This window comes from Budorcas taxicolor, chromosome 19, assembly GCF_023091745.1.
Source record: "Budorcas taxicolor isolate Tak-1 chromosome 19, Takin1.1, whole genome shotgun sequence".
Classification (NCBI taxonomy): Eukaryota; Metazoa; Chordata; class Mammalia; order Artiodactyla; family Bovidae; genus Budorcas; species Budorcas taxicolor.
Genome location: NC_068928.1, coordinates 38,057,644 through 38,081,504, shown reverse-complemented (window position 1 = coordinate 38,081,504; position 23,861 = coordinate 38,057,644). Strand labels below are relative to the sequence as shown.

The 23,861-nt window shown below is 48.1% G+C and overlaps 3 protein-coding genes across 3 annotated transcripts in view; 2 read left to right on the top strand and 1 right to left on the bottom strand.

Moving 5' to 3' along the window:
• NFE2L1 (NFE2 like bZIP transcription factor 1) overlaps positions 1-23,861 on the top strand; it is a 592,815-nt gene that overhangs the window by 49,390 nt on the left and 519,564 nt on the right. The window lies entirely within an intron of this gene.
• Positions 1,767-10,491, top strand: SNX11 (sorting nexin 11). Its single transcript, XM_052658026.1, has 7 exons — positions 1,767-1,849; positions 5,316-5,370; positions 5,814-5,900; positions 6,195-6,295; positions 7,562-7,657; positions 7,866-8,078; positions 8,821-10,491. Exons 2-7 carry the CDS (start codon positions 5,329-5,331, stop codon positions 9,092-9,094), a joined length of 813 nt encoding a protein of 270 aa, XP_052513986.1. The 5' UTR covers positions 1,767-1,849; positions 5,316-5,328; the 3' UTR covers positions 9,095-10,491.
• The window catches only part of SKAP1 (src kinase associated phosphoprotein 1), a 296,819-nt gene continuing 292,874 nt past the window's right edge, over positions 19,917-23,861 (bottom strand). Inside the window, exons 12-13 of the mRNA XM_052658022.1 lie at positions 22,194-22,302; positions 19,917-20,213 (exon numbers count right to left, since the gene is read on the bottom strand). Coding sequence (XP_052513982.1) covers positions 22,201-22,302 — 102 coding nt within the window. The 3' untranslated portion in view covers positions 19,917-20,213; positions 22,194-22,200. The remainder of the gene's footprint in view (positions 20,214-22,193; positions 22,303-23,861) is intronic.

The following is a 23,861-nucleotide window of genomic DNA, read 5'->3' as shown; positions in this document are numbered from 1 at the left end:
CTGGATTTCCTTGTCCAAAAAACAGTACAACGAACGAATGGGGAAGCACATGGGAATTTACAAAACTGTAATATAATGCCACTCTGCTCAGAAGGTCTCCCTAGGTGTCACAGTGGTAAAGAATCCGCTTGCCAATGCAAAAGCCACAGGTGACACGGGTTCTAGTCAAGGGCCAGGAAGATCCCCTGGAGGAGGAAACAGCAACCCCTTCTACTAACCTTGCTGGGAGAATCCCATGCAAGGAGGAGCCTGGAGGGCTACAGTCCAAGGGGTTGCAAAGAATCAGACATGACTGAAGTGATTGAGCACCCATTCAATAATTTTTTTAAGTGTAGTTATATTTCATGAAATATATTATGTCCACATGTAATGGTTCATTATTAGCTCTGTGAAAGTTGCTCAGTCGTGTCTGACTCTTTTCCACCCCATGAACTATATAGTCCATGGAAGTCTCCAGGCCAGAATACTGGAGTGGGTAGCCTTTCCCTTCTCCAGGGGATCTTCCCAACACAGTGATTGAATCCAGGTCTCCTGCATTGCAGGCAGATTCTTTACCAGGGAAGCCTCATTATTAGCTTTGTGTGCTGTGCTTATTTGCTCAGTCATGTCTGACTCTTTGTGACCCCATGGACTATAGCCCGCCAGGCTTCTCTATCCATGGGGATTCTCCAGGCCAGAATACTGGAGTGGGTTGCCATGCTCTCTTCCAAGGTATCTTCCCAACCCAGGGATCGAACCCAGGTCTCCCGCATTGCAGGCAGATTCTTCACCATCTGAGCCACCAGGGAAGTCCATTATTAGCTTTAGGTGAATTAATAAATGCTTTTAAATTTCTCTATTTAAATTTCCAATCCAGTGAACATCCCACATAAACAAAACCTCTTTGGGAGTCGACAATCATTTGTAAGAATGTAAAGGGATCCTGAGACAAAAACGTTTGACAAAAGTTGCTTTAAGTGCACCTTACGTTCTGAGCTATCTCCACCTTATAGAAGAGGAAAGTAAGACAAAGATTTAAGGCCAGTTTAGGGCCACATAGTTACTGTAGTGCTTGCTGGGTATTGTGCCCAGATCTTCTAACTCCAGAGCTTGTATTTGTGACTGTAACTTTTCCCTTGAAATTAACCTTTGCTAAGACATTTTAACAGTATTAAAAAAAAACAATCTTCATCACAGTCAACGGATTCTTCCTTCTTTACTGACTAGCTGCGCGATCCTTCCTTATGTTTGTCTCTCAAGTGAACGAACTTGCAGTGTTTGCAGGACTGTCCGCAGTTCGGCTTTCTCTAGGACAATCGAGTTTTCGAATCTGAGTGGGCGACCCCTTGATAATTCCGCCGGGGAACAGAAACGTAGAGGGTTCAAACGGGCACTCTCTCCAGACTGAGAGAGGCTCCCGCGTTCCTGATTATCCCACGCTCAGCACCGCTGACTAACCTTTCACACCTCCCGGCTCCTGGACCCACTTTGGGACATTCAGGGACGCTTCTTGGCTACTGATTGGCTGCGCTTAACAACAATGGGCGGGACGCGGCTCCGGATTGGACGTCAGAACCCCTTCTCCTCCCCTCTCCCTCATCCCCCAAGCAGCGCCCCAAGAGAGAGGTGCGGGATCCAGATTCCAGCCAGGGCCTGGGCGGTGCGGAGTGCGCCGCCGCGAGAGGTGCTTGTCACTAAGAGCCAGGGCCTGCGGGGGCGGGGCGCCCTGGGCACCAGGGATTGGCGTGCCTGCAGCCTTCTCCCGTCGTGCACCGGGGCGCCGGCCGCTCACCCGGAAGGAGAAGCCGGGACTCTCACTATATGGTGGGGCGCTGGCCGTGTCGCTGTGGGGAGTGGGCGCTGCTCTCAGGTGAGGGGGCGTGGACAGGTTCGCGGGCGGTGGATGCTACTCTCTGGTAAGGGCCATGGGTTTGAGCGTCAGCAGTGGTGCTTGAGGTGGGGACCTTGCTGGACATCCTAGGAAAGGAGCAGCCTCACCTCCCGGGATGAAGACGGGTGCTTGGTCCGGATCCAAGGAAGGAAACCTGGCTTTCCATTTAGTTTTATAAAATACATAAAGCATCTTTCCTTCCCACTCCCCAAGCTTAGTAGGCAAAGGGGAATAAGGACCACGTCGTCCTTTGGCTCCTCGTTCGTAAGGAATAGAGGAGTTTGCTACGTTGACCCCAACGCTGGGACTAGGAGTAATGGCACGTATTCTACGGGGACACAGGAGGCTCTTGCGCTAGATTGTGGTGCCTTTGTTACTTAGCTGCAAGTAGAAGGAGTGGCAAGTTACAGATGAACAGAAGGATAGAGCAGAGCTGCTTGGCTGAGAACGGGCAGATGCTGGTCAGACCTGGGGAGCTACTTCTGCTACTTGTGGGTGTTTCAGAAGGAGAGCTTTTTGAGTTGCTATTCGGCACCAAGGGCTGAAGAATGAGCAAGAAGGGATAGGAGTCTTGGCGGCTTATATACTTTTATCACCGGATTTTTTTTTTTTCGGATTTGTTTTTTTAACGTGCCTCTTGAAGTTTTAGAAAGTATTGAAGTATTAGTTTAAATGGGAGTGAAAATTGTGGAGCTAAAGCCTTGGAACAGTGTCTAAACAGTTCCTGCCTGGAACTGTTTAGACACTGGAAAGCCTTACAGGCTCCTTTATAAATAGCAAACAACTGGATTTTCCCCTGAGATACTGGTGCTGGTACAGGTGGAGAAAATAAACTTCAGACGTGATTGAAAGGGCCCAGGAAATGTAGTTAGCGCTGCATAAGTAGCTGAGAGGGCCACTGACTCTATCCTTAGTTGGGTGACACACGGATCCATCTTCCAGATCATAGAGCTAAAATTAAGAACTTCCTCTTTTTCCTCCAAGGGCAGAAATGCTTCATTTCCTCCTGAGGAGTGGGGTCTACAGGGAGGAAGCTGATGGAGAATAGTAGTTGCTAGAAATTATTCCTTGAAGTCTAGGTTTTTGTGTTTGTCCAGTGTTTTTAAGGAAAGTTACATTGGAAGCTTTCTAAGTGCCCTTTAATCTTAGGGTTAGTGAAGTCACTCAGTCGTGTCCAACTCTTTGCAACCCTATGGACTGTAGCCCACCAGGCTCCTCCATCCATGGAATTTTCTAGGCAAGAGTACTGGAGTGGGTTGCCATTTCCTTCTCCAAATCTTAGGGTTAAGTGTATAGCATCTTGGGGGTCCTAAGACTTTTTCCCCCCCTCGGATATTTTTTAAGTCAGTTTATAGCTGTTTGTTTCTAAGTGGTGTGAGTCCCAAAAGAAAGGAGAGACACTTGCTCTCAGAGCCCTTGGCGCACTCTTCTGGAGCCTGAGTGATGACCATTTAGTTACTGAAATATGGTCCTGAATTTGGCAAACTTTTCAAGGCCCTGGAGATTCGTGAGCTTCACTTAGTGTGTGGATTTCCTTATTGTCATCTTTCTTGCCCTTACTTTTGTGGAAAGACACTTCAGTGTATTTAATTTTGCTCCTGCGCTGGGAATATACCAAATGCCTGAAATGAGAAGAGAAAAAAATTTTTTGTTTAATCTGAGGAGATTAATTGTCCACAGTGAGTCGACCTGCTCTCTTCAGTTACAGCCGTTAGCCTGCTTCCATCCAGGATGTAATACATCAGTTGTTATGGAATTGGGATTTCCCACTTTTCAGTTCAGGGCCTTTGTGGTAGTGACTGCATCAGATGAAAAGTCAGAATGTCAGCAAGTATATTATTTAATGTGGCACTGCAATCACAGCATTTCCAGTTTGCTGGACTGTATAGCCCAGATTTGTCCTATATCGTGCAGCTTCATCTCTGCATGCAGTGTCTGTGTGTGGAGAGACCTTCTGATATTCTGGAAAAGATTGGGAAAGCTGTGTGTCCTGCTAATTTTGTGGTGTAGACGAGTTCCTCTCCTCCTGAAATGTTAGCCTTGTGTTAGCACAACATAAAGTAGAAGGAAACTCATTACCTGCTTTTCTAATGGTAAAGCAGAACTAATAAGAGAATGTGTTTAAAATTAATTGTGGGACTGTAAAAATGAGTGGGTGTGTGAATGTGCATGGGGGGAGGACAGGGGGAGCTTAGAGATAGTCTCATTTTCCCAGGAGCCAGGCTGGATCATTTGTTGGCAGTGCATATTGGCTGAAGTCAGTTTTCATTTCAAGGTAAATTGGAAAGGGAAATTAAACCTTATTGTTCCGCCCTTAAGAGAGGAGAAGGGGGTGGAGGCAGCAGCCAGAGTGGATGCTGTTGAAGTGGTTCTAGGAGTAACAAGATTAGTGCTGTATTTTAACAGAAGGTGACATCATGGGCCCCTTTGGACTTGAGTAACCCTGTGCCTCAGCCTTCATGGTCCCCTTGTTGGAGTGGGTGATGTTGCTGCGCATGTAAACTGCCACATTGGGGGAAATCAGTGGCTTAGGCTTTAATGAATCTTTGCAAAGGAGCGGAAAACATCCTGAGTCGACCTGTGCGGCTCTGGGGTGCTTGGGCAGAGGTACAAACCGCATGTTGAGAGGAAATGATTAGAACCATTGTCTTGGGTTCTGGAAATGGAATTAGCAAAGAGAAGGTCACAACTGGGCAACCCGCTCAGGTGCCCCTGGAACTCTCCAACTCAGAACTGCCTCTGGGGTCCTGGGTGTGCTTAAGCAAGACAAAGGGAGATGTCTCAGGAGCCTCCGTTTGTGGGGTTTTGGTTTTCTCTAGACAGCCAGGAGGGGGCGATGTTAGGCTCAGTTAGAGATCTGTGCTGTTGTGGGGCCAGCAGTTCTCAGGCAAAAAGGTTTTACAGCTCAGCCCGCCAGTTCTGGCCGCCTGAGGTGACATTGTTGACCTGAACTTGTTTTGGCTAGAAGTGGCCCCTGGTTCAGAGTCCCTGGCCATGGTCTGAGAAGGGAGGTAAATCCCTCAGGGCTTTTAGCTTGGCCCCCAGCTCATGTGTGTGGGGGGGCTCCCCCGAAAGCTCAGCAGGTAAAGAATCCTCTTGCAACAGGAGACATGGGTTTGATCCCTGGGTTGGGAAGATCCCCTGGAGAGGGGAATGGCAACCTGCTCCACTGTTCCTGCCTGGAAAAACCCCAGGGACAGAGAAGCCTAATGGGTTACAGTCCAAAGGGTTGCAAAGAGTCTGACATGACTGAGCAACGGTGTGCGGTAGCTCGTGTGGGGGGATTTTTTTGCTTCCTCTTAAATTTTACACAAGAGCAAAAAAAGTTGCCTGGATTTCCCCAGGGGGGTCGATTAAAAATTTTCAGGGTTTTGCCCTGGCAAAGAGAGGTGAGAGTAGAGGCATGCTAACAGAGATTGATCCTGAATCTCCTGTCTCTCATCAGATGTTTTCTTCCAATGGGCTTTTGGTGTAGGATGTTGGAGAACCAAGAGCAGGAGGTAAGCATGTGATTTCCGGGAAACATCTGGGTGAAAGCTTGAGGGGCTCTGGGAGAGCCAGATACTGCTCAGTGGTGGTGTTCTGACAGTAATGCCTTAGTGGTTCTGATGTGCTCAAAGTCAAGCCAGAAGAGGGAGATCAGTAGTGAAGGCATGACTGAGAAATGAGGTTCCATTTCCACTAACTTTCTGTTCTTCGGAAGGTACTAGAATGGAAGCTTCACGAGGACAAGGATTTTTGTGTTTTGTCCTTGTTCTGCCCCCAGTGCCTAAGCACGGTACCTGCCACATAGAGGGTGGTCAATAAATATTTGCTGAATTGAATGAATAAATGAACAAATGAGTGAAAGTTGGCACTGAGTGGAATACTCTGGCCGCCCGTGTGTTGGAACCACCTTACTATGTGGCTGCGCTGAAGCTGAAGGAGCATTTCTTACCTCTAGGAGGTGATCACTGTGCGTGTTCAGGACCCCCGCGTGCAGAATGAGGGCTCCTGGAATTCTTATGTGGATTATAAGATATTCCTTCATGTAAGTGTATCCGACATTGATATTGGGATCAATATACCTTTCAGGGCTGAGGGCCAGTCCTGAGCAGAACCTGTTTATGGAGGTATTGACAGAAGAAAAGGAAGGAGGAGAGGAAAGAGAGCCTGGGGTCTGCCTGAATTGTTTTCAGGCTGCTGGGTGGCACTGTGCTCTGCTTGGATCCCCTTGACTGGGACTGTGGCCTGGTGACTTGAGTCCTTGGTGAGAGGGATGACGGGGATTTCGTGTGAACTTGGGCTTTTCCACCAAACCCTTTTCACATGCTTTCTCCTGTAGACCAACAGCAAGGCCTTTACCGCCAAGACGTCCTGTGTGCGCCGCCGCTACCGGGAGTTTGTGTGGCTGAGAAAGCAGCTCCAGAGAAATGCGGGTTTAGTGTGAGTTCTCTTACTTCCTTCTTGGGTCCGAGACCGGCTTCTTGGGTTCTTCCTTGGCAGCTGGGGTTTACAATCAAGAGAACTTGGCAGCATGACAGGATTAAGGTCGCTGAGAAATGTGTTCTTAAATTATGTTTTCAAGTCAGTGAAAAAAAGTAATGACAGAGTTCTCATTTCTAATATTTTGACCTAACAAAGCCAAACAAATCTAAAGAACATTTTTCTTTTTTATATGCATAGGGCTAAACAAAGGTACTGCTGGCTGTGTAAATATGCTTCACTGGTTATCAGGAACTTTTTAGCACCTGGACTAATTTGACACATGGTGTTCCTGTCTGTTTGATGTGTAAAAATTGTGATTTTTTTTTTCCTTTCTTCTTTTTGGTGTAGAGACCTTTATCCAGAGTTACCACAGACTGAGAGCCTTAGGACAAGCACTGTTGTTCACTCCTCACCTACATGCTGCAGATAAGCCCTAAAACTGGAGGCAGTGTATGACAGTGATTCCAACACAGTGTGGTTACTGAGTGCTGTGGCGACTTTGTTGACAACTTAGCCAATTAGTTAACATGTGGGATTGATGAGGCCACTGTCATGAGTCAGTCAGGCCCTCATAAGCCAGTCGGAACTTCCTCTGAACAGATCCGGTATCCTCTAGTCTGGCCTGCTGTTTTCAAGCATGTGCCATGCCTCACAGGAGAGGCTAGGGAGGCTGGAAGAGTTGGCGGATGAGTTGCTGCAACCTGACTACTTTTAGAAAATTCCAAACGTGATCTTTCGGGACTGGAGATGGTAGCCTTAATTTACACACAAGGACCCAGCATCCTCCATGTCTCCATGTCCAAGTTTCTTCCTTTTGAAACAGTAGTTGATGGTGGGAGTGGGTTCTGAAAACAAGAGAGTCTAGCAGCCTGGAGTTTATAAGTCCTAGGCTTGGTTCAGATGCCAGGTCTGCTGCTTACTTACGAGCTGTGTGGCATACGGAGATTTACTCAACTTCTCTATTTCCTTACCATGAAAATGGGTACGCTGACATCTTTCTCACAGGGTTTTGAGGAGGACAAATGAGGTAAGGTTTGTAGACGTTTAGCACAGTGCCTGACGCCAGGCGTGTCATCAGTCGGTGTTAACCCTCTGCCCTTGCCCTCTTAGCAAATGCTATTTGTGTTGATTTGTGTCTCTTTTTAGGGGCTTTCCTTGATCAGGGACTGGAGTGACTGGGATATTACTTATCTTGGGTATGTGTTACGTTGTGTGATCTCACAGGCCTGTACCTGAACTTCCTGGCAAGTCACCCTTCTTTGGCAGCTCAGATGAGTTCATTGAGAAGCGACGACAAGGTCTACAGCACTTCCTTGAAAAGTGAGTGGACTTGGAGGACTGGCACTTGCCTCTGGGGGTGGCAGGGGTGTGTGCGCTGTGCAGAATGGCCCCCAGGAACACACAGGCACGTTTGTGTCAGATGCTTGTGCCCTCAGCACTCACTCACGCCAGAAGGCCTCAGAGGATGGGGCTGGGTCAGCTGCTGTGAGGCTGACGCTCTGCGCTCTTCTGCCTGTGTCTGCCCCAGGGTCCTGCAGAGCGTGGTCCTCCTGTCAGACAGCCAGTTACACCTCTTCCTGCAAAGCCAGCTCTCAGTGCCCGAGATAGAAGCCTGCGTGCAGGGCCGGAGCTCCGTGTCCGTTTCTGACGCCATTCTGCGCTACGCTATGTCCAACTGTGGCTGGGCCCAGGAAGAGAGACGGGGTTCCTCTCACCTGGCTGAAGGAGACCAGCCCAAGAGGTAACTGAATGCTCTTTTCTGAGACACCAGTGGCTAGGATTACTATAACGTGGGCCAGTGAGGTGTCCATTGGTAGGGAAAGTAAGGTCATGGCATTGGTGGCCTTTCAGGAGGGCCCCTGTCATCCCATGCATGAGGGCCTTGGGTCTGTGCTGACTCATCCCTGGGAGATGGCTCTCCTATTGCAAGCTGGGGAGAAAGAAGGAAAGGCTCTCTTATTTGTTTTGTTCTTTATCCTCTCCCCCAACCCCCGTTTTCCTTAGATGACAACTTTATTGAGATATATTCATATACATAAAGCTCACCCTTTTATGTACAGCTCAGTAGTTTTTGTTTATTCACGAGGTCATGCAGCCATCTGTCATCACAGTCAGTTTTAGAACATTTTCATCACCCCTGAAGAAACATTGTACCTATTAGCAGTGACTCCCCACACTCCCCAATCCCAGACCCTAGCCCTTGGTAACCACTGTCTACTTCCCATGTGTGTGTGTGGCTTTGCCCATTCTGGACATTTCACACAAGTGGAGTCATACCTGTGGTCTTTTGTGACAGACCTCTCTCACTTGGCACCATTTCCTGGTGCATTCGTGTGGCAGGGCATATCAACACTTAATTCCTTCCTGTGGCCAAATACTATTTCCTTGTATGAACAGGCCTCCCTTGTTGTCCGTTCACTTGTATTTGTTGATTTTTGTTTACCTGTTCATGCCCTCCTTTTCCCTTTCCCACTTTTTTCCAGTTGTTGCTTTCTCCCAAGACCCGGCCGGAGGAGCTCTCCCTCACCGCCTCCCGGGGAAGAAAAGGATCAGTTCGAGGTGTGGGCTCCTGTGGTTGACTCTGAGGCTCCTCCCTTGGAGAGCCCCACTCTCCCACCCACCTCCTCTCCATCATGCTGTGGTTTTACAAGACCTGATGAGGGAATCTCTGCTTCTCAGCCTGTGAGGAGAGTCCTGGGAGGGGACCATGCTGTGCCTTTGGACCCTGGTCAGTTGGAAACAGTTTTGGAAAAGTGAGCTCTCCTTGGAGCTCTGGGTTTTGCTCGGAGGTGGATGAAGGCGATGCAGGCAGGGAGACTTGCTCAGGCGGGGTTAGGCACAGGCTGGTGGTGGGAGGCTGGTCCGCTTCCTGTTTTACCATGGCCTCTGCTCAAGTTGGTTCTGTGGAGATTGGTCATAACTCCTCAGCCTTCTTCGATAGGGATAAGACACTGTGCAGGTGTTTAAGTTAAGCACAAGACCCAGGAGTTGTTGGTTCTGAGCCAAACCCCGAATTTACTCTCCTGGAAGCTGAATTTCTTTAGATGTTTGTTAATGGGTCCAGGAGCACTGTCTCAGGTGGCTGGTTGGGGACCTGTAGGTGGCAGATTTCAATCTACCTTATCAGAGACTGCTGCAGCAGAAATGCTTGTGTTTCTGTTGTGTCATTGTGTTCCAGCTGGCTATGTTTTTGCTGAAGTCCCTGGAGCACTGGTTTCTGGGAGGCTGGCCTCTTGCTACCTCCTTGCATGGACAGGGAGGTGAATATTTTTTCTCCCACCTCCTTGCTTTTCCTCCACTCATAATCACTGAATGGAACGGTGCTGTGACTCCTGACATTGGGGTTTCCTGCGCATCCCAGGACCTTGGCCTGGCTGTATGGGGCCTGAGACCTGTGAAATAGCTTGTGGCTATCCACAAAAGAGAAAGGTTTGGCCACAGCCAAAGGACAGGGAATGATCCCGGGGGCTTTGTTTTGGAAAAGATACCCTGGACTGTCCCTGCCTCTCTGGTTATAAAGCCGAGATGGACTGTCTTCTCTGCAGGGTTAGCTGAGCTCCTTTCTTGTTTGAATCCTTTTCTTCTCCCTTAGTAACAGCTCCCTTTCCCCAGGGCTTCAGCCACCACGTGTCCCTCTGCTGTGTTGCGGGAGGCCGTCTGTTCAGTCCAGTGGGGTGTGGGGGCTTTGTTTCTGCCTGGAGAGAGGGCTCTGGGGATGGAGATGAGAAACAACACGCCTTCCTTCAGACAATGAGGCGTCCTGCCCTCCTGCTGCAGTAATTCTCTCCTCTGAGAGCTGGAGCTGGAGGAGACGAGTGTCGCTGGCGTTCTGCTTATCTGCCCTGGCGTCTGTGTGTGGTTCTTCTCCATCTCACCTGCCCCTCCCTCCCCTGGCCCCCGCACCCGGTCCGTGGGCTCTTCTACTACTCGCCTATGCTGTGGGACTGTCATGGCATTTAGTTCAGAGGCTTTGGCCTGAAATAAAATTCAAGTATTTAAGACTGTTGCTGCAGTTGGTGTCTAACAAGCTGTAGCAGTGGAGGAGGCATTGAGGGCTGGCGGTAGTCACTTTCATAAATCATGAATTTATCAGCGTGGAAATAATGGTTCAGAACTGAGCTCGGCAGCTTTCCTGCGTTGTGTGTGCAGCTCAAGTTCACCACTGGAGGAAGGACTGCCTTCCAAAGAGGCAGGATCCAGCTCTTCTCACAGTGATGGGCATGAACCTTGTTAGGTATAATTTACCTGATGCTGCTTCCATCCTTGCAGCCTGTCTGAGGTGCCAGGTGCTGAAAGAGAAATAAAGTTTGTCAACAGGCAGATGCCGAGCCCTGGCTGGGACTCATCTCTCTTCTCTGCCTGCCTCCCCTGGGTCTCTCTTTTATATGGTGCAGCAGAGCAAGGCGAGGATAGAAAGCCTACAGAGGCAAATCCAAAGTGTCAAAAGAAGTTCATTTAAAAGGGGAAAAAAACTCCATACACAGCCCTCACAAAAACCCAACAGATGCTAAGCTAATGGCATCCGCTCTGCCGATTGGTGGGGATGACTCATGAATATTAATGAGTCCAATGCTCCAAATGGTGCAGCTGTGAACCCAGCTGTGCTTGAAGCTCTCTGATCTCGAAACTTCCAGACAGGAGCCGGAGGTGGTCTGTGTCAATTCCCTACTCAGCCAAAAAACAGCAAGCTGGGTCGGCTTCTTCTGTTCACTCCTTTTCTTTCTGGAGTTGGTGCTCAGCAGCCAGTTCTGCCAGCAGGGTTGGCTGCTGGGACAGCAGGAGCCGGTCAAAGACACGGATGCGATCTTTTTGACTCCTGGCTTTTTTAATGATCCATTATCAGCAGTGCATACAGCAGGACCTCAGTTAATCTAAGGCCAGGTGCCGTCCTGCCGCTGTCTTGTGCAGAGTTGAGTGTAGGCCATGGAAGGAGATGTCCTATAGGGGGAGAGCTTTTCTAGTAACGTGGGCCTAGAATTACCAGAAAAACAGCAGGGATGGTTTCCTCCCCATCTCGGCAGCGCTGTCTGCTGCTCCCCCATCTTGCTGTGTCCTGGCGTGTGCGTGGTTGCTGCCGTGGCTGACAGCCTCTGTAGGGAGGATGGGGAGCAACTCGGGGCAGTGGCCTGCTGGGCTGTTTTGTAGAATGGAAATATGTTTTTGTTAGAATTTGGGTTTGAGGTAGGTTCTGTGTCTGACTTACAGTTACTGTACTAATTTTATTTTTTGCCTATCTCGCTCAGCATGTGGGACCTGAGTTCCCTGACCGGGAATTGAACCCTTGCCCCCTAGAGTGAAAGCACAGAGTCCTAATCATTGAACTATCAGGGAAGCCCCTTGTCATCTTTCTTCTGACAGTTACTTGTGTGGCCCAAGTCTATTCATCTCCTGTAACACAGGATAAGTGATCCCAAAGTCATAGGTTTCCTTTTGTTTCGTGGGAGGAAGTGTGTGTGTGTAGGAGGAGGTGGGTTTTCTTGTGTGAAAATGAGTTTCATACACATTGTTTATTTGACCATGGTGCCCAGTGAGGAGGGGGCAGGGGAAGTATGACCCTTAGTTTCTAGCTGAGGACACTGAGCTGATCATGGTTTTTTAAAAGTATGTTTCAGGTAGAACTGTGGGAAGAGAACTCTGGGAAGAGATACTTCCCAACTTCTGTAAAACAAGATTTTTTTCCTCCCAAAAAAAAATCTTGAAAAAAAGCTGGGGACTTCCCTGGTGGTCCAGTGGCTGAGACTCCATGCTCTCATTGCAGGGGGCCCAGGTTTGATCCCTGGTCAGGGAACTAGAACCCACATATCGCAACTAAGAGTTTGCCTGCTGCAACTAAAGATCTCACGTGCAGCAGTGCAGATGGGACATCCTGTGTGCAGTACGGCCAAAAACAGGGATAACTAAGTCCCCCACTGTTCAAGGAGAAAAAAACTCCCCCACAGATCTTTTCAGAGTTGTTCTCAGAAATCCTCCACAGTCCAAGGTTTGCTTACCGCCAGGGGCGTAGAGCTATACCACCGAGCCCCAGGTGCCTCGTACCCGCTCCCGTAGCTTTGCTTAGGAGGTGACTGTGACTTTAACAGTCTGACTGGACAGTAAGTTTAGTTCCATGTTTGTGAATTTGTTTACATGCTCTTGCTGAATATTCTTAACACCCAGGAGTGGGGAGGGCAGTGGACCGGGAGGATGCGAGGTTGGAGGTAAGAATGGAAGCAGCCCAGCCCCCGGCCTGCCTCATGGGGACGTCTCACTGGGGCCGGAGTGGCGTCTGCAGATTTATGTATGAGCAGCCAACTGAGGCACAGCTGAAACCAAGCTGAGGAGCCCTGCAGGGCAAGCTCGGGATGCCCGGGCACTGATCCGCAGCCACCTCCCCAGGCGGCCTTCTGCCAGCAGGGACCAGCTCTGTAGGGGGAATGTCACCTGGCTCGAGGTAACCTTTCTTTGAGCTGGGGATGAGTGTCCCTCTTCCTGCTCTGTTTACAACTGTACCTTCTTTGCTGTGGGGTTTTTCAGTCTGCTGTGGAACCCCCCCGCCCCCACCATGTTCTCGCATCTTCATCCTGCCCCAGCTCTTCTCTCCAAGGAACAGTTGTCCGCTGCTGCCGTGACCAGGTGTCCATTGGGCTCACCAGTGGGGCAGCAGAAGTAACCCATGAGGACAACCACTTCCCCCTCAGTAATGGCTGGATTTGGAGTTGGAAGGCTGGAACCTCAAGCCTCAAGATAAATAAACTTGGACCGTTTATGCTCCAAAGGATGAAAAGTGCTGCGTTTGTAGGAGACAGCGCACCTGGCTCAGTGGGCAGAGTCAGTTTGCTCCCTTCTGCTCAGGGGAGCCCGGGTCCACTTCCCCCAGCAAAGGAGGAGACGGGTGCTGAAACGGCAGCGAGGGAGGTGTGTCGTAAGTGGCGAGATGGTGAAGCGACTGTGAGAGTAAAGGAGCGCCCGAACGCCTGCAAGGGCTCCGCCCCGGGGAAGGGCAGGAGCACGAGATGCTTCTGTGATCTGCGGATTAACAGTTCTTACCTGCGGCTGTGAAGTCCCTCCTTCCTATTTTCAGCCTGCTCGACTTTTTCTTTTAAACAGCCTTTCGAAGGGGTTAGCTAGTTAGAGCCGTTTTGTGTGTGTTGTAAGTGTTTCAGGCTTTTAAGTGCTCCAGCCCTGTGTGTGTCCCTTCCCCTGGTGGCCTGGTTGGCGTGGGAAACCAGGCCCACCAGCAGCCTGACCCGAATCCCTCCAGCAGAAGGCCAAGACTAGTGAGAGCCTGCAGCGGTTTGTTGGACGCAGTGTAACCTGCTTGCAAGCTACAAGACTTAGATATATTCTACCAATTAGGGCACATCTGTTAGCAGCGTTGAAAGGCAGCCACTGTCTCTTTAAGAGCCATCCCACTCCTCTCCTTGAGTGATGAGGCCTGGGAACACAAGGGAGTCAGATGCTGATTAAACAGTCCTACTGCTGAGCTCTGTTAGAAAATTACTGTAATTATGATCTAGTCCCAGCAGAGGGATGAGTTCCAATCCTGCTAATAACCCTTCCAGGTGCCTCAGATTCAGGGCCCATGGGAGGCAGCGTGGACAGGGCTCTGGCTGGCCCTTCAGTCTGCCCTCTGCAGGCAGAGACAAAGGTCCTGGACCCCTCATCTCCTTTTGGCCTCCTGAGAAGGTGATGGGTTTTGGTTGTGTTTTTATTTTTTGATTCTTGACAGAGCTCCTGGGAGCCATTCTGTAAGAGAGGACTTTCCCCTAAACTAGCACAAAGGATCAGGAAAATCATAGCCTTAAGATGACTGTCCTGACCCCCCAACTCTGCCCAGGACGAGCAGTCGGCACCGCACAAGCCCCAGACCAAGCGCGGGGATCCAGCGTGGGCCTTTGCACCGCTGCAGATTCTGCGCCGGTTCTGGGAACCTGGGCTTCTTGCTCTGAAATAGTACACAAGGTTAAAATTCAGTCCTGATTGAGACTTTCAGGGCACCCCTTCTAGGTTTCTGCTACAGAAACAGGAAAAAGGATAGTTACTACGGGACTCACTGTGGTGCAGCTCTCTGAATCGGAAAGCGCCAGTTTATTCTTTCGAAAACATCACTCTTGTGGTGCGGTTCCGCGGCAGTGCAGGTGAGCAGATCTCCGTGTTCCTGTTGAACATGGGGGCTGGCTTGCTGGTTCTTAAACCCTGAAGAATTCATGACAGTTATACTCTGTCCTTCCAACTTCCTAAGCCTCTCCCTGTCACTAATGTAGTGGCTAAAGTGCAGACTTTTAGAAGACAAGGCAGTTTCTCTTACTTGGACCTAAGCAAATCCATATGCCCTGAGACAGTGGTTTTCCACCGGGGTGGTTTTGTTCCCAGGGCACATCTGACAATGTCTAGAGACACTCCTGTCAGAAAGGGTGGAGGGAGCTGGGGGATCAGTACTGGCATCTAGTGGGTAGAGGCCAGATGCTGCTGAACATTTGACAGCCCCCTAAACATAGAATTATCTGGTCCCAATTTCAGTAGTGCCACGCTGAGAAGCCCCGTATCAACAGTGAAGCAGTGAGCACTCAGTCCCTTCCCGCGCCTCCACTGCACTGCTTTGGAGACGTGGAAGAGGTGATCCCAAGTCTCCAGATGCCAGGTGCTTTCTTGGAGGTGGAGTATATTCACAATAGGCTGAGCAGGGTGCCCACTGTGGGCGGCATCCAGGAAATGTAGGTGGCGTGCATATGCCGTCTCGGTGATTCAGGGCAGGGCAAAGCCCGTGCCTGACTGGTTCAAAGGGAGGTGTTTGTAGCCTGTTTTCTGTTCCATGATCGCATGTGGGGGATAAAAGGTGCCCAGCTGCTCACCATCAGGCTGAGAGGATCTGCAGTGGAACCAGATGCCTTCTTTGAGGACCTGCACTAGAAACCTCTTGGAACTCACTCCCATCATGGGAGGCAAGGAAGTGGCATACTATGCCCGGTGCCACAAAATGCTTCCCTCGGTGGCACTCTGCCAGGTGGTGGGGTGGCAGGCCATGATGGGCCCCGTGAGGGAGTGAACACACACAGCTGCTGACGGCTGGCCACTGCTGTGAGCAGCTTGATGCCAGAGACACCAGGCCTCTCAGAACAGCCTGGGCATCAGGAAATGAGAGCCTGGTTGGCAGGGTTTGCCTAGGGGCCAGGCCTGCAGGGGAGAAGGAATGTCGCCAAGCATTGTACCAGGAGAACCAGTTCATCTCTCTATCTGCTGCCCACTCCCCTGGTGACTAGATAACCTATTTTGGCATATTTTTAGGGTGACCACTCATCCCTGTTTACACCTACGATTCTGACATCCTTATTAGTAATGCCACCTTTCATTTCCAAAAATGTCACTATTTAGAAAATAAATTACATAGTCTATTAATTGTACTTTAGTTTCCTCAAATACTATAGTTTTTTAGGGGTGGGAGCATTATATTTAGAAAGGATTTTGGTACAAAATAGGCCGCATCTTAAAATATATCATTAATTGAATCCCAAGAGAAGCAAAAGGGTAGTCAGTTCATACTAACTTAAAAAAAAAAAAACCAAAAACATGTTTTCTGAGCAGTTAATTTTTGATAGGAAAACAGGGCGAATTAATGAAAATCCCTTGAAGAAGAAAAGTCTCTTTAGTTTTAAGTTTCAAGCTTCCTGCCCAATCTCTGTAAATTCTAATGGGAAATGAAATAGCTGGGCAGAAGAGAGGGGAAGCAAGGGACTAGGGTAATCCACAAATGAGAAAATTAGTTTGAGTCACTGGGCTGTGTAACAGGGATAATCCTCTATGTAGACAGCTGCTTTTTCTCAAGTCAGCTCTAGAGTCTGCTGGCGCTCTGGGAATTAGCAAGTCAGTGCCACTCAAGATTTATCTTCCCAGAGTCGCTCCTGGTGGGGAGACCGCAGGGACAGTTTCCTTTCGGCCAGAGATTAAAGTGCCTCTGTCCCTGGTGTCCAGGAGTTTTGTTCTCAAGATGAGAAGGGGAAAAAGAAAGAACATACGAACATACGTTCGTTTATTTTCTTTCTTTTCTTCCTTCTCTTCAACTCCCTCATTCTCAGACTGATGTGTAAAAGCAGGACTGTCCCACCTCCTCCCCCAGTGCAGGCAGAGGCTTTGTGACACCAGTGCGTTATTATGTGGTTGGTGTGGAATGTGGATTTTGGGAATGTGTCACCGGGGTGTCTTGCCACAGCAGCCGAACTGGAGTGATTCAATAAGCAGTGCAGCAGACCTCGATTTTCAAAAGTTCCTTATGTCATTTCCTCTTTAACAGCAGATTTTGTGTGATTTTTGTTCATCTTTCACATCTTCAGTTTTGCCATTTGAAAAGACTAACTACATTTAAGGTGGTGCAAATGAGCAAGTAAAAAAAAGTTAAATGAGCTTTTAAAAAAGTTAACACTTGAAATCTAGGCTATTCCTTACATAAAGTGAAAGTGGCTCAGTCGTGTCCACTCCTTGTGACAGTCCATGGAATTCTCCAGCCCAGAATACTGAAGTGGGTAGCCTTTCCCTTCTCCATGGGATCTTCCCGACTCAGGGGTCGAACCCAGGTCTCCCGCATTGCAGGTGATTCTTCACCAGCTGAGCCACCAGGGAAGCCAAAGAATACTGGAGTGGGTAGCCTATCCCTTCTCCAGGGGATCTTCCCCACCCAGGAGTCAAACCGGGGTCTCCTGCATTGCAGGCGGATTCTTTACCAGCTGAGCTACCAAGGTATCTGTTCCTGACAGGAGGGATGACATTGATTTGGTCCCACTTTAAATGGAATAAAAATGTCTGGGTTTAGGGAATGAGACTGAATAGGAGTTCTCCTGTCTTTTCCATTTTTATGCACCAGAGGGAAAAGATATAGTTGGTTTTGAATTAAATACAGATTTCTAAGAGACAGACCATCATGTCGAAAAATTTAATATTGAGGTAATTGTAAAACAGTGTCTACGCTGTTTTGCTATATGGATGACAGAAGAAACACACTGGAAAAATGTATTTTTAATGAAATGTAGCTGCAAGATTGCTTTCAGAGCATTTAGTATTCTCAGATATCAACTTGGATGATGCAGGCTGAACTGTACCAGTCTCAGGTCAGATTATCCAGTGGATGTTGGTAAGTTCTGTGTTAATTATTATTTATCTGTAAAGATATTTATACAGATATTTATCTGTAATGGATATCTGTACATTTGCTTCTTAAATACAGGATTTTAGCTTTCTTATTTTCTTAACATAAAATCAAGGAAGGAAAAAGGTGTCCCACCTTGTACCCTCTCCCCTCTCGGGTTTCATGTGCTAGTGCAGTTAGTGGCTGTTCAGAAGCCATCCTACGTATAATGTGGTTAGTTAAGTGCTCTGATGCCCCAGTTATCCAGTTAGTCACAGGCAGTAAGGTGGGGATTTGGTTAGTGGAGTCAAACAGAGAAGCAGTAATCTGATTAACCAGTTGCTTTCTGAGACTGCTGGCTGAGATGGTGGCTGTGGAATTGAGCAGATCTGCTAGATGAGGTTTAGCTTCAGGCAGACTGTGGGAATCCACTGCTTTCTCCTTCACAGAGAATGCCCTTTGTTTGTAGATGGTCTTGAACTTACTGTATCTTTTCCAGCATGTAACAAGGTCAGAAATGGCCAGCTGGCTATGGACCAGATTCCCAGTTAGTCCATTTGTTTCCTTTAGGGCCAGTCTACTTTCTTTTTCCTCTTTTGCAGCTAGGCTGTGAGTGTGGGGAGGTAGATGGAGGTGCCAAAAGACCCTTGTAGTTTGGCAGATGATTTCCTCAGGTCTGCAGGTACCGAAAGGACTATTGCAGTAAGGGGGCTTTGTTTTAAAGGTCATGCCACTGAGTGTCCACCTGTGCAGACTGGAGAAGCACCTGACCTTGCTCCTCTTTATACCTCTTCTGACCCTGCCCCAGATACCTCCTCTTCCTCTTCCGGTTTCTCCTTTTCTGTCTTTCCTCGTGGAACAGTGGTGGTACAATGGTATTCTCTTCTTTTAGCCACCCAGCCTTCCGGACTTGGGACTCTGAGGATTCTCCACAGAGGAAGCAATTGGGTAGAGTGGTTTCTGTTTGCTCCTTCTGTTAACCACTTCAGAACAATGCCCATTGTCTTTACCTGTAGGTTGGGATTGGTGCAAATGTTCCTAAAACAGAAGGCAATTGGTTCTCTTTGGTTCATCTGCGCATCTGCTGCCACCTAGCGGTTGCTTCTCCTTTGGCACCCTGTGTAAAGTTGAGGGGCTGTCATGGACAGTTCTGTAGCGCCTTTTATCTCTGTCTCTATTTTTTCCCCTCCCAGACCTAAGTTGTCCTCTCTTTTTATATCTTTATCCATCACATATACACAAAGCTTCCTTTTGTTTTACTCCTGGGTCAGAAAAATCTGGAAATGAATAACTGGCATAGGACCTTTTCAGAAACCTGGAATCCACTAACAACATCCCTGTTTGTTCCCAGTTTCTCTCTTCGGTGACATGAAGTAGTATCTTACTGCAGGGCTATGAGATGGCGGGGACGAAGGATGCTGCCAATCCAGGACAGCTCTGAATAGGAGAAGCTTTGAAGATGAAATTTCCTTAGCTGCTGAGTTGCCCATCTCTCAATATTTCTTGTGTAGAGGGTCAGGCATTAATAATAGCTAAACCTTATTGAGCAATTACTATGTGCCAGATGGTGTTCCAGGTATGTTACACTTATTAACTCCTTTAATCTCTTAATGACCCAGGAAGATGGAGTATACCCCTTCTAAGGTGAGGAATTTGTTTCCAGGCTGATCCCAGAGTTTTTTTTTTTTTTGGCCACGCCACATGGCTTGTGGGATCCTAGTTCCCAAGATTGGGAAATCAGGGATTGAACCTGGGCTGGCAGTGAAAGTGCTGAGTCCTATCCACTGGACTGCTAGGGAATTCCATCAAAATTATGTTCTTTTTTTTAAACAAAAATTTTAAAAATTATGATTTATTTATTGGTTGTCCTGGGCCTTCTTTGCTGTGCACTGGCTTTAGCGGTTGCAGCTCGAAAGCTCTAGAGTGCAGGCTCAGTAGTTGCGGCGTACAGGCTTAGTTGCTCTGAGGCAAGTGGAATCTTCTGGGACCAGGGATTGAACCGGTGTCCCCAGCACTAAGTGGATGCCCATTCACTAGACCATCTGGGAAGCCCTCAAAGTTATGTTCTTAGCCATTATGTTTTGCTGCCTCTTCAAGGCACAGACACCCCGAGTGCTAGCCCCAGGAAACAGGGCTGTGTAGACACAAGCATTCCCCACAGCACTTCCTCAGCCTGCAGGACACTGGGGCTAGTAACTGAGGCCCCAAAAGGAACTCTCCAATGTGCTGACTCCAAGAATGTGCTTCTGGCCCTGTCTCATTTCAGACAGAGTGAGCACAAAAGATAAAAATAACCAAGTAGGGGGGCTTTCATTTTCTCTTGGGCTGTCCCTTCCCATGTTGTTTGGAGGTGATAAGAATGCCCAGAGCCAGCATTTTGATACCAGTTTACAAAAGGAAACAACTCCATCACACGGGGTAAAGAACCAAATCAGAAGTTTATTTGTGCTTTTGAAACCAGCCAAAGCAACCAGCAATTTCTTCCTCCAAAGGCTTCCTTCTCTCTCACCTTCTCTGAGACGAGCCTGTGGAAAAGGCAGAGGTGGGTGTGTGGACACATTTAGCAATGGCTCAGCTATGCGGAGGCAGGTTTAGTAACAGGTCGGCTGAAGAGGCCTCTTCTCACTTGTCTTACGGTGGTTTACGTTCACTGTGCAGGGGTGTCAGTGGCTTGGGTCTCTTCTCTAAAGAGAAGAGGTGGTGGTGGTGGTGGGCTGGCAGGGGTAGGGAGTGGGCTCTCCGTTTCTTCATAAAGGCAGGGTAGAGAGAAGGATGTGTGTCCTAAGGGGGAAACGCACATAAACCTGCTTTTATGATTCGAAATATAGAAGATATAAAAGGGTGTAGAGTAAAAAGTGCCTCCCTCCTACCCTGTCTCACAGTCATGTAATTTCTGTCGTTGGAGGCAAACAGTGTTATCATCATCTTTCTCCTTCCAGTGATATCTCAATCTCATACATATAGAAGCAATGAGACTCCCTTTTTTACACAGATGGAGCAAATTAGACCTACCTTTTACTACTTTTTTTTTTTTTAACTTACCTACATATCTCAGAATGTATTCCATAGGTGTGGAGCACTTTTTTTTCCCCTTACTGTTGTATAGTATTCAATTCTATGAATTACTACAGTTCCTTGGGGAGGTCTCTATTGAATGTTTAAGTCATTTCGTGGTTTGCTATTACAGGTAACCTTGTGTGTATATTATTTTGCCTGAGTGCAAGTGTACCTGTAGGATAAACCCCTGGATGTGGAATTGTTGGGTCAAAGAGAATGAGGAGAGAAACAAGTCTGTCATTAAGTAAATGATAGAGTGAAGTAGGGAGAATTTATTTAGATTTGAAGAGAAATTCCAACTCTTCTGCATTCAGGGCCTAGAAATGGAGTCCTCACTGGGAAAGTCATAAAGTCAGACCTTGAGTGAGAGGCGCGAGCTGGCGCCTCGTGGTTGTACAAGGGCATTAGAGAGTGAGAGCCCTCCTTATGCAGCGTCCTAAATGCGCAGCGAGGACGCTGCTGCTGCCACTCGAGTGGCCCTGGTCTGGAAGGTCCCGAGGCCCGTCACTGTCACTGTCACACGGGCCACCCCCAACGCCCAGCAAGAAAGGCGGCTCCTGTTTCAGGTTGGAAGATGGAGCCTTGGTGTCCACCACCACCATCCTAATTCTAATCATGTTGTTATCCCACCCAAAGCACGCACTCACTCTGCTGCTTAATATGGTATAATGTGGTTCTTGCTCATAAAATGCAACCCATAGTCTTTTTGTTGAGTTGCTAAGTCATGTCTGCCTCTTTGCAACCCCATGTTCTATAGGTCCTCCGTCCATGCAATTTCCCAGGCATGAGCACTGGAGTGGGTTGCGGTTTCCTTCTCCAGGGGGTCCTTCCGACCCAGGGATTAAACCCATGTCTCCTGCATTGGCAGGTGGATTCTTTCCTGCAGAGCCATCAGGGAAGCCTGTATTCTTTATTACCTGAAAGTGAATTTGATTATGTTCCACAGGAATCCTTATACTGGATTCCTAATCTTTGCCAATCATATTGCAATACATGGGCATTTGGGGGAAATGTTGCCTGGGATTTGAGAGCTGTGGATAAAGAAACCCAGATCCATCCTTGTGGCAAACATTCCTAATTGCTCTCCAATGTTTATTCTCTCCTTTAAATTTACTAATGCCTCCCCTCCTCCTGACCACTCCACTTTTAAGCTGGATACAGGTTCTACCTAGAAGAAACTTTCTTTGTAGCTTGGGGTGTCTGTATATCTGAGTTCTGACCAATGGCATATAAGCAGAAGTGGCGTGTGCAACATCTGTGAGGTGTCCTTAGGAGAGAGGTGCGCATCTCCTTTCTCTCTCCTGTTGGGTAGGAAACTGACATGATAGTTGGGACTGGAGCATCCATCTTGGGCCATGAGGTAACCATGGCAATGCTGACCACATGCAGTGTGGCCCAAAGAGAAGGTACCTGGGACCTGAGCACCTTGGATTACTTACCTCCAGATTCTTACAAAAGAGAAAAATAAATTTCTGTGTTAGTTAAATCACTGTTAGTGTGAGTTTTCTGTCACACGTTATTGAATCTAATCCTGACTGACATAGTCCCCCAATTTAGGAAAAACAATTACAGGCTTAGCTTCTTTCAATGGTAAATTACCGTCATCACTTTTGGAAATGAAGAAAAGTTACTTCACTGGAAACTCTCATCCTTCACAGAGAAATGAAGGCATGGCCAACAAATCTATCGGCATGGTTCTGATACCTGGGCTTCATCTTTCTTCCACTTCAAAGGCAGTGGTGAGATAGTCCTTTGGAACAATCCCAATGAGGCTGTTCAGTTCTCCGACCCACCAGCCATACATACTATATTCCTGAAAAATGAAAAGAGGGTGGTTTCGGTTGGAATTTAGTCATGCTTCTGTTAATCTTAGGTAATCTGTTAATGATCACATCGGAGAGTCTGTTGCCTGGTTTCTTTGTTGACACTATCAGTACAACTCATTAAGACTCCTGATGGGCTTGCTAAAAGTTATCTAGGGCTTGCCGGGTGGCTCAGTGGTAAAGACTCTGCCTGCCAAAGCAGGAGACACAGGTTTGATCCCTGATCTGGGAGGATCCCACATGCTTCGGGGCAGCTAAACCCGAGTGCCACAGTTATCGGGCCTGTGCTCTAGAGCCTGGGAGCTGCAACTGCTGAGTCCACGTGCCACAGTTACTGACGCCCAGGTGCCCTAGAGCCTGTCTCATTGCACGCTGAGACTGCACAACTAGAGACCCCACAACTAGAGAAAACCTTCACAGCAGCGAAGACCCAGCACAGCCCAAAATAAATCAATAAAAAATTATTTGAAAAGTTATCTAGAAGAAAGCCAGCAAACTCTGCTCTCCTCTCACCATCTTTCTGTCTGCGCTGTACATTTAGCGCGTTTGGTGCCGTGGCTGAACCTGAAGAGCATGTCTTTTACCAAGCAGAGTGGGACAGCTTCTTTGGGGAAAGCTGGGCACACCCCAAAATGCCAGAGCACTAATGTATGCAGGGAGTCAGGTCATAGTGCAAATCAATAATCTTTCCCAAGCTTCTTCCATGTGCAAAGTGCTGTTTGAGTTCCCATGAGATGGGTGAGAGTCAGAACACTGCCTGCTCCCCGGGAGTTCACAGCACAGAGTAATGGGCTTTGGAGTCAGACAGACTGGGATCTCATCCCTACTTGGTCATTTAGTAGCCATGTGACTGGAGGGTCTCCTGGCTTTAACTTCCTCTTCTGTAAGAGTTGGGATAACATCACCCCTCCCCTCTGTGGTGGGAGACATAAGTGATGCCGCCCAAGTGAGAACAGTTCAGTGTCTGATACATAGTAGACACTCTGAACATTAGATGCCTCCCCTGGAGTAGGTGGGAGGTTGACAAGCACATCAATAATAACAGGCAGGACATGATAGGCAGGGAGGGGGCAAACAAGAAGGGGATTGAGAGGGTTTAAAAGAAGGGCAGTGCAGGGTTGTGAACAGAGCTCCTGGAGTGCAGAAGAGCTGCTCAAAAGCACAGCGGCTGAGGGGCATTACAGAGCAACTCCTGCAAGCACTAGGGCATGCTTTCCTTCTTTTGAAGGAAGATATTTAGGAATTCATGGGAAGTACATGTGTTCCACTTCAGTTGGGTCTATCTTTTGCACAGCTGACTGCTGAGATCTAGCGGAAAAAGAAAGAAAACCAAGTTTTTGATACAATAAAATTCTGGGTCAACTGATTATCTTTTTGTTTCTTATAGTGGATCTCCCCTCTTCCAACTCTGCCTCTCCCCTAACTCTCGGCAGCGACCTCTTTTCCACCTTCAAAGAGAAGAGAAGCTATCAGATCCATCAAACTTCAGCCACCAAAACAGGAACTTACCTGTATTGACAATCACTCTTCTGTTCAATTAAAGTGGAGG

Excerpts from the sequence above, each read along its gene's own strand:
- SNX11 (XM_052658026.1), top strand. The coding sequence starts at position 5,329 with ATGGGCTTTTGGTGTAGGATGTTGGAGAACCAAGAGCAGGAG. Across the intron at positions 5,371-5,813 it reads TGGAGAACCAAGAGCAGGAG|GAGGTGATCACTGTGCGTGT; the intron begins GTAAGCATGTGA and ends TCTTACCTCTAG. Across the intron at positions 7,658-7,865 it reads CTACAGCACTTCCTTGAAAA|GGTCCTGCAGAGCGTGGTCC; the intron begins GTGAGTGGACTT and ends TGTCTGCCCCAG.